General features: G+C 39.3%; 1 protein-coding gene across 2 annotated transcripts in view; it reads left to right on the forward strand.

The window, feature by feature from the left end:
• The window catches only part of NSF (N-ethylmaleimide-sensitive factor), a 170,961-nt gene that overhangs the window by 19,157 nt on the left and 134,319 nt on the right, over positions 1–17,485 (forward strand). The window contains exons 2-4 of one of the 2 annotated variants that reach the window (XM_006897816.1): positions 6,179–6,264; positions 10,383–10,482; positions 13,771–13,810. In XM_006897816.1, coding sequence (XP_006897878.1) covers positions 6,179–6,264; positions 10,383–10,482; positions 13,771–13,810 — 226 coding nt within the window. The remainder of the gene's footprint in view (positions 1–6,178; positions 6,265–10,382; positions 10,483–13,770; positions 13,811–17,485) is intronic. The other variant, XM_006897817.1, reaches the window with a different exon arrangement.

Below are 17,485 nucleotides of genomic sequence, written 5' to 3' on the forward strand. Positions count from 1 at the left end.
AGCTCTGGTGGTGTAGTCCACACGGAGTTGGTTGCACTGCTAACCAACCTGGAGACAGCACCTGGGTGTCGGTTCATATTCATCACCTGCTCTGAAGGAAGGAGATGGGCGGTCTCCTCCTGTATGCTTGACAGCCTCCGAAAACCCAGGTAAGGCTCAGCTCTCCGCAGTTCTGACTCAAGGCAATGAGTTGATTTGACTTGAGCTCGAGTTGAGTTGTTTTTTCATGCAAAATCCTTGGACAAGGAAAAAAGTTGAGTGAGACTTAACTGAGCTGGCCCTGGAGCAAGTTCATGTCTTCTGACCTTATTTCCCTCCCCAGAGGGGGATTTGTATATTTTTAGAGCAATATATGAGTTAAAACATCAGGAGGAAGAACCATTGTCTTTATGAATGTTGCATTTGGAGTAGAGGCAGGTTTTTTCCTCTTAATTTTGCCACATTACATTCCTTGCTAAACGGTAATGCATATACTTAAGTAATCCCATTTTAAAAGCTAACTTTTGACTGAAAAGATATTATTAAAATTCTAAAACTATACCAATATTTCCCAGAGGAAGTTTAATTCTTTTTTTCCAGGTCTTTTTTTTTGTTGTTGTTCAAGAGAAATAAATTCTATTTGTGCACTTTAAAAGCTCTCAAGCAGTGGTAGGATTATTTCCACTAAAGGTTCCATTAAAAGTTGGTTGAAATTTCATTCTTTTGAGTAGCAGTGAATTAATAATTTTTGACATTTGGAGTTGTGATAATGAAAATGTAAAACCTCAGACAGTTAAATGTTCTAGTTACATAGCTAAACTTATGTAAAATTATATCTTTGTTTTGTGTTTTCATTTCTTAATAGCTCATTGACTATAGTGGCTGGCAGTTGTTATATTTGCCTTAAGTCAGTGTGAATAAAACTATAGACTTGTTCTTTTTTTTATTTTTATCATTTGTGTGTGTACTGTCAAATCAGATCTGACTGGTACAGGAGGAGATTGTTCCTCCTTCTCCAGCAAAGCATCTGGTGGATTTGAACCACACACCTCTGGGACTGCAGTGTATGACTTGTTCTTTAAGTAAACAGCTACTGTGTATAGGGACTGATGCTCTGAAGCCCTTCCTAAGCTTTGATGGTTTTTTTCACAATACCAAAAAGGATTCATTAAAGTTTAGCTGTAGGAGGTAGCATATGATCAAAAACCAGGGACATTAAAGTCCAAGCTGCACTGAAGGCATTGGTGAAAAACAATGTTCCTGGTGCAACCCCTGTGGAAGGTGGGATGGCGTTTTCTCAAAAAGTTGCAAATAGAGATACCATGTGATTCCACTACTGGGAATATACCCCAAAGAGACCATAACTGACATCCAAGCAGATATATGCACACCCATGTTTATTGTGGCTTTGTTCATAATAGCAAGGAGTTGGAAACATCTTAAGTGCCCATCAACAAATGAATGGATAGAGAAGCTGTGGTATATTCACACAATGGAATACTATGTTGCATTGAAAAACAAGGAACTCATGCAATATTATGCAAAATGGGTGACCCTGGAGGACATTATGCTGGGTGAAGTATCTCAGTCACAGCAGGACAAATACTGCATGGTGCCACTGTTGTAAAACAGGACTGACATTGGGGTTGGGGGGAGACTGAGAAAGATGGGTTCAATAATGTATACTGCATTGAAACAGATAAGGGAGAAAACGGTTTAAAAGGGATATGTGATTAGGTATTTTTGTCATGACAGAAATCCAGAACAAAGGCTGCCTGGTGGAGTGGACCTGAGGGAGTGTTTGTAAAACAATGAAAGAATTTTTCTTTTACTTTTCCAAGAGGGTAGTGTACTAGGGGGGAGGGTTGGGAGGAGAGAAAAGTGCAGCAGTGAATGAATGGAAACCCAAGTCTCTGTAAATTTTCATTGAAATTAATAAAAACATTTTTTAAAAAAGGAAAAAATGTTCCAGGAATTGATTGATTGTCAACTGAGATGTTTCAATAAGCAAATGCAATGCTGGAAGAGATTTCTATTTTTGCCCATTCCAAAGAAAGGTGATTGATCCAACAGAATGCAGAAATTACCAATCAATGTCATTAATGTCAGATGCAAGCCAAATATTGCTGAAGATAATTCAGAAAGAGTTGTAGCAGTACATTGTCCAGGAACGGAATTTCCAGAAATTCAAGCTGTATTCAGAAGAGGACCTAGAAATGAGGCATCATTACTAGTGCCAGAAATGCAGATCATAGCATTAGGAATAGCATTGCAAAGAATTGTGCTTGTGTGAAATGTGTCCTAGACCAAGAGAGAGGTGTTTGAATAGAACAAGGGAATACTGGATGGCTTAACTCAGGAAAGGAGTGTGTCAGTATTAGGTCATTTCACCATACTTTTTTATTCCATATACTAATCCAAGAAGCTGGATTGTGTGAAGAATAATGCAGGTCAGGATTGGAGGAAGTCTTGTTAACAATACACAAATGTGGCCTTACGTGCCAAAAGTCAAGAAGACTTAAGCATTTGCAAGACGAACATCCAAGATATACAGCAAGACCAATAAGCAATATTATGATAAATGGAAAAAAGTTCAGGTTGTCAAGGATATTATTTTTCTTGAACCTACAATCAGTCCTCATGGAAGAAGCAGCAGTCAAAAAATATTGTAAAGAACATAATAAGCAAATCTGCAAAAGACCTGCTTTGTATTAAAAAGCAAATATCTTCTTTTGAAAACAAAGGTGGACCTGACCCAAGCCATCATGTCTTCAGTTATTTCAAATACGTGCAAAAAACTGGAAGACTGAAGAGTTGATGCCTTTAAATGGTGACGTTGCAAAGAATGCTAACTATACCATGGCATGCTCCTTGAAAGCAGGATGGAACACAAGACTTCATCTCATGTACTTTGGACATATTGTCAGGAGGGGCTGGTCCCTGGAGAGGGACGTCATGCATGGTCAAGTGGAGGCCAGTGAAAAAAGAGGAAGACTCATGGAGAAGAACTGGCGCAGTGGCTGGTGCGCTGTTGGCTCTGACGCAGGAATGGTGAGGATGGTTCAGGATCAGAGAGTTTTCTGTCGTGCTGGTTCACTGTGAGTCAAAACCAGCTCTGTAGCACCGAATGACAATTTTATACTGAGCTGAGAAAATGAGATACCCTGCTTGGCTTGCCATAAAAACAGATGCTTCTAGATTCCAGTAGGGAGCCCATTGCTCACAACTTCAGTTGGCCAGCCATAGAATTCCTACAGATCTCCCCCACCCCTTTCTTTTATGACAGACACTACCTTCCTGAGGTTTAAACAAGTTTATAAATTAAAAGGTTAATATAGCAATTTGTTTATTATTACTTTGGCAGTATCAATTCTGTGTAAGTTTGAACATAGATCATTTTAGTTCAATTGAAGCACTTTCTAAATAAATGAAATACTCAAGGGTTTTTTTTTGTGTGTGTGCGTGCATGCGCGTGTGTGTATGTGTTTTTAATTACTTGTTTGATGATTAAGATAGATTGGCATTGATCCATACATTTATTTAATGAATGTTTAGTTTGATGAGCACTCCGTGTGTCCCAGGCCCTGAACTAGCCCCGGGAAATGTAGACTTGATTATGTCCCAGTCCTTGAAAAGATAATAGTCTTATGTACAAACTTGTAAACAGATAAAAAATGTAATCGGATAAATGTTTCCATTTGAAGTTTCAGCCCATTTAGAGGGAAGGAAGCTTCTGTGGTGTTTATGCTGAGAATTAAAAAACGAGGAGGAGGGAGTTGGCAGGCTAGAGGCATGGGTTTAGAGAAAGAGGCACAAAAATCTCAAAAGCAGTAGAGAGACCTTGGGTAGGTTGATTGCTTCGCAGTGTGTGACAGGAGAACTGAGAGGTTTTTAGGCTATCACTTTTTCTTGAAAACTTTCATTATATCCAGTGTTTTTTAAGTAAATACATCTTTTATATTAGAAACTTGATATACTAGTGCATTTAATTGTAAAGTTGTTCCTAACAACAAAAGTTAAATGATGCCATGAAAAAGGCGGCAGTACACAGGACTCGCTGTGTGCACATAAAGAGGTTGACCATCCACTGTGGAAGGCGGTGTGGAGCTTTCTCAAAAAGTTGCAAATAGAAATACCATCTGACCCAGAAATTCCACTACTGGGAATATACCCCAGAGAGACCATAACCACCACCCAAGCAGTTAGATGCATGCCCATATTTATTGTTACTTCGTTCACAATAGCCAGGAGTTGGAAACATCCTAAGTGCCCATCAAAAAATGGATAGAGAAGCTGTGGTATATTCACATAATGGAATACTATGTTGCATTGAAAAACAAGGAACTCATGTAATATTATTCAAAATGGGTGACCCTGAAGGACATTATGCTGAGTGAATTATCTCAGTCACAAAAGGACAAATACTGCACAATGCAACTGTTGTAAAACAGGACTGACATTGGGGTTGGGGGGAGACTGAGAAGGATGGGTTCAATAATGTATACTGCATTGCAACAGATGAGGGAGAAATGGTTTAAAAGGGATATGTGATTAGGTATTGTGCATTTTCTAAATTGTTGGATGGAGTACGTTGTGATTTTTCTTTAAAGGCCTGACAGATTATGATGATGTGGAAGTGTTGTTATGTGCTGTTAAGTTAGAACTGACTCGTGGCTTGCTTCTAACCGTTTTTCAGTGGCTGTAAATTCCATGGGAAGAGATTGCCTGTCTCTCTCCCACACAGCAGCTGGTGAATTTGAACCGGTGCCTTTGGGTTGGCAATGCAATACCTTGCTACTAGGCCACCAGAGCTCATGGATATTGTCAGTAGGTTATTCTTTTTTTTTTTTAATGGAGGAGCCATCTCTTTATCTTGAAACCATAGTGGCCACCTATTGGCAAGAAAGTGCTTCTGCCAGCCAAGGTGAGGGAGGTGGAGGCAGAGGTAGGTGGGTGGTAGAGGCAATGTCCAACCCCATAGGACTGGATTCTGTAGGCTCAGACATTTGGGGTGCCCTTGAGGAAGGTGTCATGGTTGATGCTTACCTCATGTCCTGCTGTAACAGTCTCTTACTCCTCTGAAGTCATCTGCTCTCCCAGGGTGTAGGGGAGAGTTTCAGCTTTGCTCTCAGGATTTTGCTGTATCCCTCCTTGGCAAACATCTGAATTTGGTGTCCTGCTTCTTGACCACTCTCTGGAGCATGGGTAGGAAGACCTTGAAGTCCACATGCTGTGGCTTCAACTCATCATTTTTGAGGTTTCTCAGGACCTTGAGCACCTTCTTGCTGGTGAGCTCCTGACCCTGTGCCCTCATTGCAGCCCCGCCTTGGTGTGGGATCTATGGGATCTTGTCTTGCCTTCTTGATCAAACAACTTGAAGGCCTCCTTGAACTCCTCCAGATAGTCCTGGTTGAACTCCATCACCACTTTGAATAGACTGATGAGAGGCTCCTGGGGTTTTCAGGGGCTTAGAAGGCAGCTGACTCAGCCTTGGCCTTGGCAGGAAAGGTCCCTGGTTCTGGGTTGGCAGCAGGCTTTGAGATAGTGGGCCACACTGGTTTCTTCACAGAAACATCCTTCTTGGGAGACATGATGTCCATTAGCCAAAGGGCAATGTGTTATCCTTCATCAGCAGGGCCCTGGAAAGAGGAGGGTTTCATTGAGGCACAAAATACTTTTAAAGTGAGAGTCATTTTAACAAAGTAAAATACAAAGAGAAGTACTAATATTTTCTTTCTGCTACCCAGAGGATCATCTTGTAAATCCTTCAGGTACATATATCCTCTTTAAATTAAAACATGAGCACATGTTTCTTCTATAAGATCATATTTGAGTTATAAATTAAAAAGAATCAACTTTAGTGTGAAGTTTGAAGAATGAGTGTATTAGCCATAAACATATTGTGACTAGGCATGTCTTATCTCACCACTAACCAGGAAATATTAGAGAATTCTGGAACAGTATTGGTCAGCTTTTGGCAGTACTGAAGGGTAGCAAGGATAAATTATGTTAAGGATTGGTTATCAGTAGCTTTTAACCTACAGGGCTAATTGCCATTTCAGTTTTTAAATATGCCTTATAACTATCGTTGTTAAGAGGTATTTGGAAGATGGTTTTTCCAAATTTACAGGAGATGGCTCTTAGCTAACTTAACCCAACAAGTTTTAATGTTATTTTCCTAATTGTTTCTTTTTTTTAGAGCATGCAAGCTGCAAGATGCCCTACAGATGAATTATCTTTAACCAACTGCGCAGTCGTGAATGAAAAGGATTTCCAGTCAGGCCAGTGAGTATTTGTGGTTTTGTTGTTTTGTATTTCTAACCTGCTAAGTGGTGTTCTAGAGTCTTCTGAGAGTCCTTTTTTTGTAGGAAACTTTTGAGAATAATGTTTGTGTTCCTGTCGCTGAGTTGAAAAGTGGAAAGCAGACGAGATGAGAAAGTTGGAGAGATGCATATCTCAGTCTTTACTCTGTCATACTTAGAAAGAGCATAATAATGTTTTTATAATTTGTTTTCTTTTTCATCTCAGTCGTTACTATTGGGCTGACCTGCCGGCAGATGTTCAGAGATTGTCCGTCTCCCTTGTAGCCACTGGCGGATTTGCATCAGCAAAGAGGTGGTGTTGTTGTGTTAGCAGCACAACTCCCTGTGGACATGAGAGCCACTTGAACTCCTCACGGCCTTCTGTGTACAACAGCTCAGGACCTTGCCTGATCCCATGGCAGCCTCGCAGTGCTGTGCTTAATTAAGCCCAGTGTCACGACCACTGTGTCAGTCCGTCTTATTGAGGGCCTTTCTCTCCTCTGACCTTCCGCCTTGCCGTGCGCTGAACTCCTGACAACATGTGGTTTGTATATAGCATAGTTATTGTGTTTAACTCTTGAGTCAGATTGTCTGAGTTTGGATCTTGGCTCTGCCCTTAACAAAGGAGGTGAACATGAATAAGTTGCCTACCATCTCAATAACTGTGCATCTTAATCTGTAAAATGGGAGTAATGATACTGTCTTGGAGTACTTGTGATGACAAGGTGAATTACACAAATATATCACTGAGAGTAGTGTCTAGTACATTCATATTCCTAGAATGCACTAGTGACTTTAACTAGTGTGCCAATATATTAGCTGATATTAACAATATTATGATGATAATTTGAATCATAAGAATTTGAAATGTATAACCTTTACAATTGTTTTTCTTCAAAATTTAACTTTAACTGATTCATATCACCCGTTGCCAGAACTACAAAAGAGATTACTGCCAAGTTCAGTGTCATCCATATACTTCAAGGCTGGTAGAGGTAAAGAGATGATGGTATTGTACCAGAGCACAGATTAGGGAAGAAGGAACAAAGACATAAAATTGTAATTAGCCTTTTTTTTTTTAAAAAAACTGTCTGTGGCGAGCTCTGGTGGCCTAGTGGCAGGAAACTGCACTGCAATCCCAGAGGTGCGCGGTTCAAATCCACCAGATGCTCTGCTGAAGAAGGAGGAACCATCGCCTCCTGTACCAGTCTGATCCAATTTGACGGTACACACACACACACACTCGCACACACACACACAAATAAATAAAGAAATAAAAACTAAAGCTATCTGTGAATTATGTGAGTTTCACAGGGTTAGATTTGCTAATCAGCTGTGGTTTCCAGCTTCATAATAAGGAACTTAACTACATGGTTGTGTTAGCACTGCTTCCAGTCCTAAAAGATCTATGATGATGGATTGAACACTGAGTGTTCCACAAATAAACTGAAGAACAATGTGAGAATTCATTTATTTAGGGAATTCTCATACATATGACAAACGTTCACAGTACTCATTGTGATGTTACTGAAAATATACTAGATAAGGACCTTGCATTCATATAGCAGAATTATATATGTGTATATAGATATTAACCATTCATATTAAAATATTGCTGACTTCATACAGATCTTGGCTGAAAGCAGAGAATACCACAATGATATTTACTTATGTTTTAATTGACTGTGCAGAGATATTTAACTATAGAGATCATAGCAAACTGTGGATAACATTGAGAAGAACGAGAATCCCGGAACACTTAACTGTGCTCATGCAAAACCTACACGTAGACCAAGCAGCAGTTGCCTGAATGGAACAAGGGGATACAGTGTGGTTTAAAATCAGGGAAAATGTGTGTCAGGGCTGTCTCTTGTCTCTATACCTGTTCATTTTGTGTAACTGAGCAAATACTTTAAGAAGCTGGACTTTATGAAGACTGTGGCGTTGGCGGAGGGAGACTCATCGAAAACCTGTGACTGTACAGACAACACAACCTTGTTTGTTGAAAACAAAGAGGAGTTCAAGCACTTGTTGATGGAAATAAAGACTCCTGCTTTCTGTATGCGGTGGTGTTGTTATGTGCCGTTGAGTCACCTGTGACTCACAGTGATCCTGTGTACAACAGCCCTAAACCCTGCTCTATCCCGTGCCAATCTTACTGTCCTGACACACTTATCCCCATTACCCCAGTGACTGAATCAATCCATCTCAGTGAGGTTCTTCCTCTCCTGCACTGTCCCTTCACCCTTTCAAGCATGATGTCCCTCTCCAAGGATTGATCCCTACTTGCAACATGTCCAAAGTATGTCAGACGAAGCTTCAGAATCCTTGTCTCCAGGGAGCAGCCTGGCTTCACCCTCTCCAGGACAAACTTGTTTGTTCTTCTAGGAGTCTATGGTATATTCAGTACTCTTCTCCAGCACCACAGCTGAAAGGCATCAACTCTCCTTCTATCATCCCTTGTCATTGTACACCTCTCTGATGCATAACAAGTAATTGCAAAGACCATGGCCTGTAGGAGGTACACCTTAGTTTCCAGACTGACATCGTTGCTCTTCAGTACTTTGGATAGGTCTCTGACAGCAGACTTTCCCAGTATGATTCGCCTTTTAATTTCCTGGCTGCTGGTACCAAGAGTGTTGATTGTAGAGCCAAGCAAACTGAAGCTGTCGACAGTCTCAATCTCTTCACCATCTATCATGATGCTGCTAGTTGGCCCAGTAGGATCTTTGTTTTCTTGATATTGAGCTTCAGTCCATATTGAAAGCTGCAGTCCTTGACCTACAGCAAGTGCTTCAGGTCCTCCTCAGTTTCAGCAAGTAGGGTTGTGTCATCTGCATAAAGCAGATTGTTGATGCATTACACCTCAATATAAAGAAAACAGAAATCCTTTCCAGCTGGACCAATAAAAAGATCATAATAAACAAAAGATAGAAATTGTCAAGGATTTAATTTTACTTAGAGCTACAGTCAGTGTCCATGGAAGCAGAACTCATTGCATTGGGTAGGTCTGCTGCAAAGGACTTCTTTGGAGTGTTGAAGAGGGAAGCTGTCACTTTGAGGACTAAGGTCTACCTGATCCAAGCCATGGTCTTTTCAGTCACCTTATTCACATACAAAAGCTGGACAATGAATAAGGCAGACCAACAAAAAAACAGAAGCCTTTGAATGATGGTGTTTATGGAGAATACTGAATATATGATGGAATGACAGAAGAACAGATTTATGTTGGAAGATATAGAGCCAGAATGTTCCATAGAAGCAAGCATGGTGAGACTTTCTCATGTATACAGTCCCTGAAGAAGAATATCATACTTGGTAAAGTGGAGGTCAGCCAAAGAGAGGACGAGATGGATCAGCCCTCAGTGAGGTGCATCTGCCATTAGCTACTGCAGTGGGCTCAGGCGCAGCACTGATTGGGAGGAAGGCACGGGAACAGGCAAGGCTTCCATCTGTTGTACATAAGGTCACCAGAACCCATGCAACAACGTGTCAGACACATTAAAAAAAATCACAGCATTCAAAAAGATACTTTAAAAAAAAATAGTGCTTCTACATAGCAAAGTTTGAAGCATTCATCTCATATACAGCCTTGTTAACATCCTGATAGAGGAGATTATCGTGAGCTAAGTGTATGTTACTTGTTTATGGACATGATAAATGAGCACAGGGTTCTTTGAAATAGTAAATCATGACTGTTGACCTAACTTTTCCAAAGTGTGGACTCATTTTCAGGGAAGGAAATTTGCATCATTCCAACATACTCATCAAGGGCTAATTTAGATTGCTGGCTTCAACTTTATGGAGTGGGAATAGAATGAAATTGATGGTGTTTTCTATTGTGTTGAGTCATATTCCACTGTGTGTTTGGTGGGTGACACTCCTTGTATTCAAGGAAACACCTGAGTTGAGGTCAGGTTTTGGAAATGGACTGGATGGTGCTCTTATTTCAAGTCTCTCATAGAATTCTTTGTTTCTACCTAGTATTCTTCAGGTGTTGGTTGTTGGAATGAACGTGTTTGGAGACTATGGAAACCATGTTCCTCATTTGCTTTTACGTAGAGTACTGATTGGAGTGCTGACTGTGTTTCTGTCTTCCAGGCATGTGGTTGTGAGGACCTCTCCCAATCACCGGTACACCTTTACCCTGAGGACCCATCCGTCCGTGTTTTCAGGGAGCATTGCCTTCAGCTTACCCCAGGTAACTCGGTGCCAGCTAGTCCTTATCTTCTAGAAAAATCACAGAAACATCTCAAAGCAAACATCACCCTGTAACTATCTAGTGATTCATATTGAGGAAAATATATGGAGGTATTATAGAATAAATTTAAAGAGATATTCTTAATTGCCAGGGTTTATTGTCTGCCCTTTGTTGCCCTGATTTTCTTCTAAGTTTTAAAAATTCGTCAGTGGTATAAGTCGGCTACAGGATGAAAAGTTTCAAGTTAGTTATTTCTTCCAAGGAAATAAAATATATTGGAAAAAAAACCAACAAAACCAACACAACACTTTATTTGCAAAATTGACATCTAATAATAATGGATTTAAAATGTAATGATGTCACATATTAATATGGATAAAAGGAAAGGTCAGCACAGTATCACTAAAAAAGAGGAAGACATGGAGAAATGTGCAAGAAATACAGTAAACAAAGGTAAACAATATTATATACAAAATCCTGAAATATAAGCAGTAGTAAACATTAAGCTGCACGTGGAAACATAGGCAGACAAGTGAGGGGGGAAGGCAATTATTTCAGACTAATGAATATGATTAGAGCCGTAATTATCTCAAATGAACACCTAATGTGCTGGGACCCCCTGATGTCTGGAAGGGTTATCATTATCCTTATGACTGTTGATGGAGTCTGTGGGGAGAAGTTGACTAGCTAGCACGGCCGCAGGCCCATATCACAGGATCACAAATAGTAGCCATTGGCTTTTTTTTCTCCTGTTGCCTCCGTCATGCAGCTGGTCTCACAGGCAGCCCTGGACTGCAGTCCCGCCTCCTTCCGGGCTGCATCCACTTCATCTCCCCTCACTTCCTCTTTGGTGGTTTGGTTGTGGGGTTTTTTTGGTTGGTTGTGTTTTTTTTTTTTGCTTGCCTCTTTATAATCGGGACTACTTTTCACATCTCTTTCTTGAAGTTCTTCAGATTTTACTGAGGTCCGTTTGAAATTCTGGTATTCAGGAGAAGCTTGCAGTGTGCTGATTTCTCCTTGTTCCCTGCTTTTTATAAAGAAAAGAAGGTGTCTTCAACCTTACAATTTATCAGACATGCACTTTTGCATATGTTAATTCATTTCATTCTTATAACAATCCCCCTAAGGTAAGTCGCGTTAGTAGAAGATAGTCCCTCGGTGGTATAAACAGTTCTTGTTCTTGGCTACCAACCAAAAGATTGGAGTTTTGCATTAACTCATATGTGCCTTAAAAGCAAGGCAGGAGTTGACCAGTGAAAACTTTATGGAGCCCAGATCTCCTATGCCCAACCCTTTCTTCAGTCCAGTTACAAAATGATAATTTTCCAACTGCACTACACCTCTCACTTGACAGCAAACCTGACAGGATTATTATTATCTTCGGTGGAAGCGGAATCTAAATGTGACTGCTTTGTGACCTTGAGTCTGGACTTCACCCGCATGCTGCCTCAATTTGAGATTGCCTGAGCTGAATTTCAGGTTGGCAATACCCTCATGCTACCTCAGTTTGACATTGCCTGAGCTGAATTTCAGGTTGGCAGGGAGTGGGATGGCATGTTACAGAAGTCCTTTTTGGGAGAAGTGAAGACAGTGAGAAGGCTGGAAGGGCGAACACTTGTTGTACATACTCATATCACAACATCTTTTAAACTGTGCACCCAAACCCACAGTGTTCAGATGAGTAGGCGAGCTATTGCTTTCCAGCCAGTTTTCTCACTGTTCTTTTGGAGTGCTACCAGTACATACTAATTTAGAATCTATACTGAGCCAGTTCCAGATTCCTACCTAAATACAATCTGGCTTGGCTTTGTGCATCCTTACCGCCCTACTTATGCAGGATTTGGGAAGAGGCTAAATTCCAGTTGCAACACCTTAAAAATTCTTTGCCTACTACACAAACAGTGGTTAGCACCACTAAAAGTTTGAACCTCTGCTTGTATTTCAGTGTAGATTATCTGACCTCTTTTATCTCAGTGATCCTTTGTTGTGGTTTTGGTGAAGGGTTACACAGCAGTTTAGGTTGACATTCTGCAATTTCTGCACAAGTTATTCATTGACATGAGTTGTGTTCTTCACAGTGTGTGAGCATTCTTAATATTTACGCTCTGGTTATTCCATTTCCATTAGTCTATAGTTTCCCTCCCTCTTTCACTCTTTTCTTTGTTTTAAAATAATTGTGGACTAATTGGTCTCATTATAGATTTTTTTTTTTAACAGAGCTTGGTTCTTCTGGGTGATATTTAGGATTTGGGGAGACTAGAGTGTTGTTTAGCTACCAGCTAAGTTCAAGAAATTCGACTCAAAGTTTGAGGAGTATCATAGGGTAGTAGTTTCAGGGAGTCTTCCAATCTCAATTAGTTAGGAACATCTGAACGTTCAGTTTTGTCTATAGGAATTTGAGATTCTCTTCCACATTTTTCCTCTGTCGGTACCCACCTATTGTGACCCTGATTAGACCAGTTGGTGGTGGTAGCTGGGCACCATCTAGTCCTTCTCATCTCAAGGTAGATGAGGCTGTGCTTTGTGTAGACTATCCTAGAAACTAGTTTCTTCTTTGAGCCTTTAATTTCCTTCTGTCCTCTCATGTCCTTGTTGAACAGAGAATAATTATAGCTTAGATGATCACTGGCTGGCTTTTAAGACCTCAGACATTACTCACCAATCTAAGATGTAGACCCCGACTTTTTATTACTTGACCGAGATGTCTCTTATCATGAGATTGGACCAGTTCTAATTTAATTTAATGTCTTTCTTTTTATAACACTGTAACAATAACAACTAGAAATAAACATGACACACTCAGAACACTTTGTAATATCTGATCTTACCAAGATCTTGAGCATTATATTTTGCAAATTATCATCCTACTCAGTAGTGCTGGCTTTACTACAAAAAAGACAAGTTTTAAGGATTTTTTGAAACAAGAGCAGGAAAGGAATGGCTAGATAATGATCACTGCACTGGAATAGGTCAAGAGAAGGACAGTCTGAAAGGAGTGGACAATTAGACATATATGTAAGTCAGTTAAAAACTGGAACAGAACAAGCGTTACAAAGTGAATTGGGAGAGAGGGAGGAAGGAAAATGTGTATGAATGAATGAATGAAAAGTATGCTCTTTGTAAACTTTAACTAAAAATCACAATTAAAAGGAATTTTTTGGGTGAAGACAGATGTTTAAATCCATATTATAGTATATAATATTTCTGATCTTTTAAATTAATATAATTTCCCCCCCTCATTTCTCTACTTTGATTGATTTGATTTTGAGTGTCTTTTCTCTTTTATAGCGAAAATGGGCTGGACTTTCTATTGGACAAGAAATAGATGGTAAGTGTAATTTTTAGCTATCTGAAGTAGACTTTTCTTTGGAACTTTTATGCATTTACTAAGACATGTACAATATTTTATTTTTTGTTACAGGGTCTTAAAGGCTTATTCCAGTCAGATTACAACTTAGATCTATGAAAATGGAAAGGACTCAGTTAGGGGACCCGTGTCCTTACTTCTTTATCTGCCTGCCTCTCTGCCTGGAAATGACGATGTTGAAAAGCATATTCCTAGCTCACAGAATTATACAAGGAATATATGTGCCTAAAGGTTTTCCATTAAGCACTGTGTGTAGGAGTCCAGTAAGAGTTTTGAGTGATTGGAGATGAGAAAAAAGCAGACAGAAATCTTTCTGTGGCTGGAGTTTTTATCATGTTTATGAAGTAGGAAGACAGCATTACTTGGTAAAGATAAGAGAGGAATCCTTTCAAGATGAGAAATAATAGAAATGAAAGCATAGGGATGGGAGCCAGCAAATCCTAAGTGGTACTCAGGAAGTATACTTACCTAGTAGAGAGGAATGATATGAGTGAGTTGCATCAGATCATGAGATCTGAATCGGTTACATTAAGTAATGTCTTAGTGGAAGACATACTAAAAATGAGTTTCATACAAAGACAATGGAGAGCTCTTGAGGATTTCAGGATGATCCTACCAAAACCCTACATTTAGAAAAGGATTTTAATTTTATTGTATAGCAAAGTAAGGAATGGAAAAAGTCAAAGTTAAGGAATATAGTTTGGAAGTTATTTGACTAGTCTGCAGTTTAGGGAAAGGTGTGTGTTTCCAATCCACCAGCTGCTCTTTGAGGGAGAGGTGGTCAGTCTCCTCCCGTATGATTTACAGCCTCTGAAAACTCACTGAAGAGTCAGCTATGTGTTGGTTCTAACTTGATGGCAATGAGTGAGCAAGTGAGCATTAAGTCAAATAGGATTTTGTAAAAATTATGGTCACAAGAATTTGAAAAATAGTCAAGGATTTGTTGAAGAGGAGTAATTAATATTACACTACTTGGTAATTCCATTGTAGTCCATACTGAGGCATATTTTCTTTTGTGCTTGTCTAGGAAATAGAAGTCAAATTTGTAGAAGGGGCATTTTAGTTAAGGAGGAGAAAAAAAGATAGCAATATGTAAGCAATAAAATTTCCTCACATGTTTTGAAGTTATCGTGTTTATTAGGGAAGGTCAAGGAAAGAAATTTGTCTTCAGGAGGGGAATGACTGAGCCAAAGTGTATTATAATTGGACTGTGGGTGGTAAGCCAGTCCTCGTGAGAGAAAACTGGCATCATTCTTAGGCAGTGCTGCAGAGTTGGGACACGTGGAACATCAATCTCTCAGATCACTTTATGGCACAGTAGCCAAAGAAAAGAAAATGCAGTTGTAAAAAAGCCGATTGATTTCCTCCTTGCTGTTGGACTCAAAAAGAATAATTTCATATTTAGAAAAGGGTTTAAGAATAATACAGAGAATTCTCATATACTACTTTACCTAGATTCTACTTTACCTAGATTCTAATTTACACAAATACAAATTGTCTTCTTACTTATTTTTTTTTCTTACTTATTTTTAATGCATATATACACATACAGACATTAGTAACATACACATATATGAATTTCTTTTTCTTTCCCCTGAATCATTTGCAGAAATGTTTTTCCCCCTGAATCAAATTGTAGAAATCCTGCTTTTTCTAATAGTTTAGTGTATTTTTCCTGATACCAGAGATGGGCTCTTTGTTGTTGTTATGTACCTTCGAGTTGGGACCGACCCGTAACTGACCTTCCAGCAGGTTTTCAAAAGCAGTAAATCGCACAGGAGGAGACTGTCCGTCTTTCTCCCGTGCAGCAGCTGGTGGATTCTAGCTGTGGACTTTCCGGTTCGTAGCACAACTCCTTCCCACTAGGCCATCAGAATTCCTTTTATAATTACCAAATTCCATTAACTGGTACTATTATGGCTCATACTCTTGTCTTGTTAATTGTCCCAGTTATCTCCATTTTTGGTGCCAATAGACCACCAGCGCTCCTAATTATCACCTAGGAGTTCTGGTAGTCCAGTGGTAAAGAATTGCACTTCCAAAACAAAGGCACAAGGTTCAAATCCACAGGAGAAAGGTACACAGTCTCCTCCTGTGCTATTTATAGCCTCTAAAATCCCACTGGAGGGTCAGCTATAAGTCAGTTCTGACTTGATGGCACATAACAACATTTCCTAATAGCATTTAGTTTAAGTTTTTATTGATAGAGGTACTCAAAGCTAAGAATTTTTCTCTAATCACTTACACTAACATAGATTCTGATAAGTGATATTTTCATGGTCTTTTATTCCCCCTTTAGAAGTTCTATATTTTCCCTTCCTATACCCTTGCACTCAGAAAGACTTCCAGTCATTAATAGTCACACTTAAGTAATCCTTGTTTCCAGATATGTTTTGGAGAACACTGGCAAATGACACCCCTAATTGTCACCTCCTCACCTGTAGGTGAGTGAGAAGTTGACAGTGGAAGAATTTGACACCAGACTGAAGTAGGTCAGTAGAGAACATGAAGATCTGGTGCAGCACCCTCATTTTAGAGAGGAGAAAAGAAGGGGACTCTGGGCTTTCTCAGTCTTGGGAGGTGATTACAATGAACAACTGTGAAAGCTAATGAGAAAGTTTGTTTATATATAGCTTATGTTTCCGGTTTCCTTTAGAAGGTGCTTAAAGTTTAAAATTTAATGTATTTTTCTTTCTGTAAAAAGGTATAAAAGGTCAAGGTTATCAAATCTTGAGTCAAAAAACTTATTTTGTGGCTTAAATTAGGTTATTAAAACACTCCATTTTCTAGAAATTCTTATGAAAACCTTAGAAGAGATGACTTAATGGACACAGTTCTAAAACCATATGATTGGTTTGGTCGGAGGTAAGGTGGAGTGCTCGTGAGCTGGGAAGGGTTTTCAAGGCTGGGTGATGTGGATGATGTGTGGCCTTGAAGCTAGGAGGCTGACGCAGTGTAAATAGTGATGTCGGCCAAGTGCAACTGAACGAGAATGCGATGTTAAAGACTCTGGAGTTCTGTCTGTACAATGAGGCTTTCTCAGTCAAGTCCGTTTAGTCTGTCTTCTCTTCACCTGACATGGCCGCGTTTTAAGTACTGCATATTATCAGTTAATGTATTCTTGGCCATTATCAATCTATCATTGTAATATCTAACAGCTTGGGATAAAACTCACTTTTTACTTATTAATTTTTTTAAAAAATTCTTATTTGTGACTTTAAATTACTATTAGATGTAAAATAAGGAAACACCTTTAACTTTCTTTGCTCTGGTACCTTGAGGAGATCTTCAGGGCACGTCTCCCTTTAGGGACTGCCTGTGGAGCTGACCATGGTGCTGATGTGGTGCTGTCCATGGTGCTGCCCATAGTATTTGAAATTGTAATAGCTTCGTTGTTTCTATTTAGAAACATTTGAAAAACTATGATCAGTAATTATCGTATTTTAATATCCTTATTCAGACTTACTGGTATAAGGATAATATACAGACAGTGTTTATTCATGTGTGTATGTGCATATTTATGTTATAAGAATATAGTAGTATTTTAGTTTTTAATGCCTATACTTGTATCATTCTATACAGTTATCTGCAGTATGCTTTTTTCACTCTGTTATGTGTTCATGAACCATCCATCTT

The sequence above is a fragment of the Elephantulus edwardii genome, unplaced genomic scaffold, assembly GCF_000299155.1.
Source record: "Elephantulus edwardii isolate Elephantulus edwardi_28Jun2011 unplaced genomic scaffold, EleEdw1.0 scaffold00216, whole genome shotgun sequence".
Lineage (NCBI taxonomy): Eukaryota > Metazoa > Chordata > Mammalia > Macroscelidea > Macroscelididae > Elephantulus > Elephantulus edwardii.